The following is a 481-nucleotide window of genomic DNA, read 5'->3' as shown; positions in this document are numbered from 1 at the left end:
TCCTGCATCTTCTCCTCCTGCTGCCACAGCCTCATTTCCTGCTCCCGTATCTTCTCCTCCTGCCTCTGCATCATCTCCTCCTTCTCCCAGATCTTCTTCTCCTGCTCCCGTATCTTCTCCTCCTGCCTCCACATCTTCTCTTCCTGCTCCCGTAGCTGCTTCTCCTTCTCCCACAGCTTCTCCTCCTGCTCACACATCTTCTCCTCCTGCTCCCCCATCATCTCCTCCTTCTCCAACAGCTTCTCCTCCTGCTCACACATCTTTTCCTCCTGCTCCCGCATCATCTCATCCTGCTCCCGCATCATCTCCTCCTGCTCCCGTATCTTCTCCTCCTGCCTCCGTATCTTCTCCTCCTGCCTCCGTATCTTCTCCTCCTGCTCCCGTATCTTCTCCTCCTGGCTCCACATTTTCTCCTCCTGATTGTGCATATTCTCCTCCTGCTCCTGTATCTTCTCCTCCTGCTCCTGTATCTTCTCCTCCT

The 481-nt window shown here is 54.9% G+C and overlaps 1 protein-coding gene across 1 annotated transcript in view; it reads right to left on the bottom strand.

The window, feature by feature from the left end:
- Positions 1 to 6: 6 nt before the first annotated feature.
- Positions 7 to 481, bottom strand: part of LOC113223654 (golgin subfamily A member 6-like protein 22) — a gene marked incomplete at both ends in the record, with an annotated part of 1,236 nt that continues 761 nt past the window's right edge. Inside the window, one exon of the mRNA XM_031935101.1 lies at positions 7 to 481. Coding sequence (XP_031790961.1) covers positions 7 to 481 — 475 coding nt within the window.

This window comes from Piliocolobus tephrosceles, unplaced genomic scaffold (genome assembly GCF_002776525.5).
Source record: "Piliocolobus tephrosceles isolate RC106 unplaced genomic scaffold, ASM277652v3 unscaffolded_42226, whole genome shotgun sequence".
Classification (NCBI taxonomy): Eukaryota; Metazoa; Chordata; class Mammalia; order Primates; family Cercopithecidae; genus Piliocolobus; species Piliocolobus tephrosceles.
Note: the sequence above shows the minus strand (reverse complement) of the source record. Positions and strands in the feature narration are given on the sequence as shown.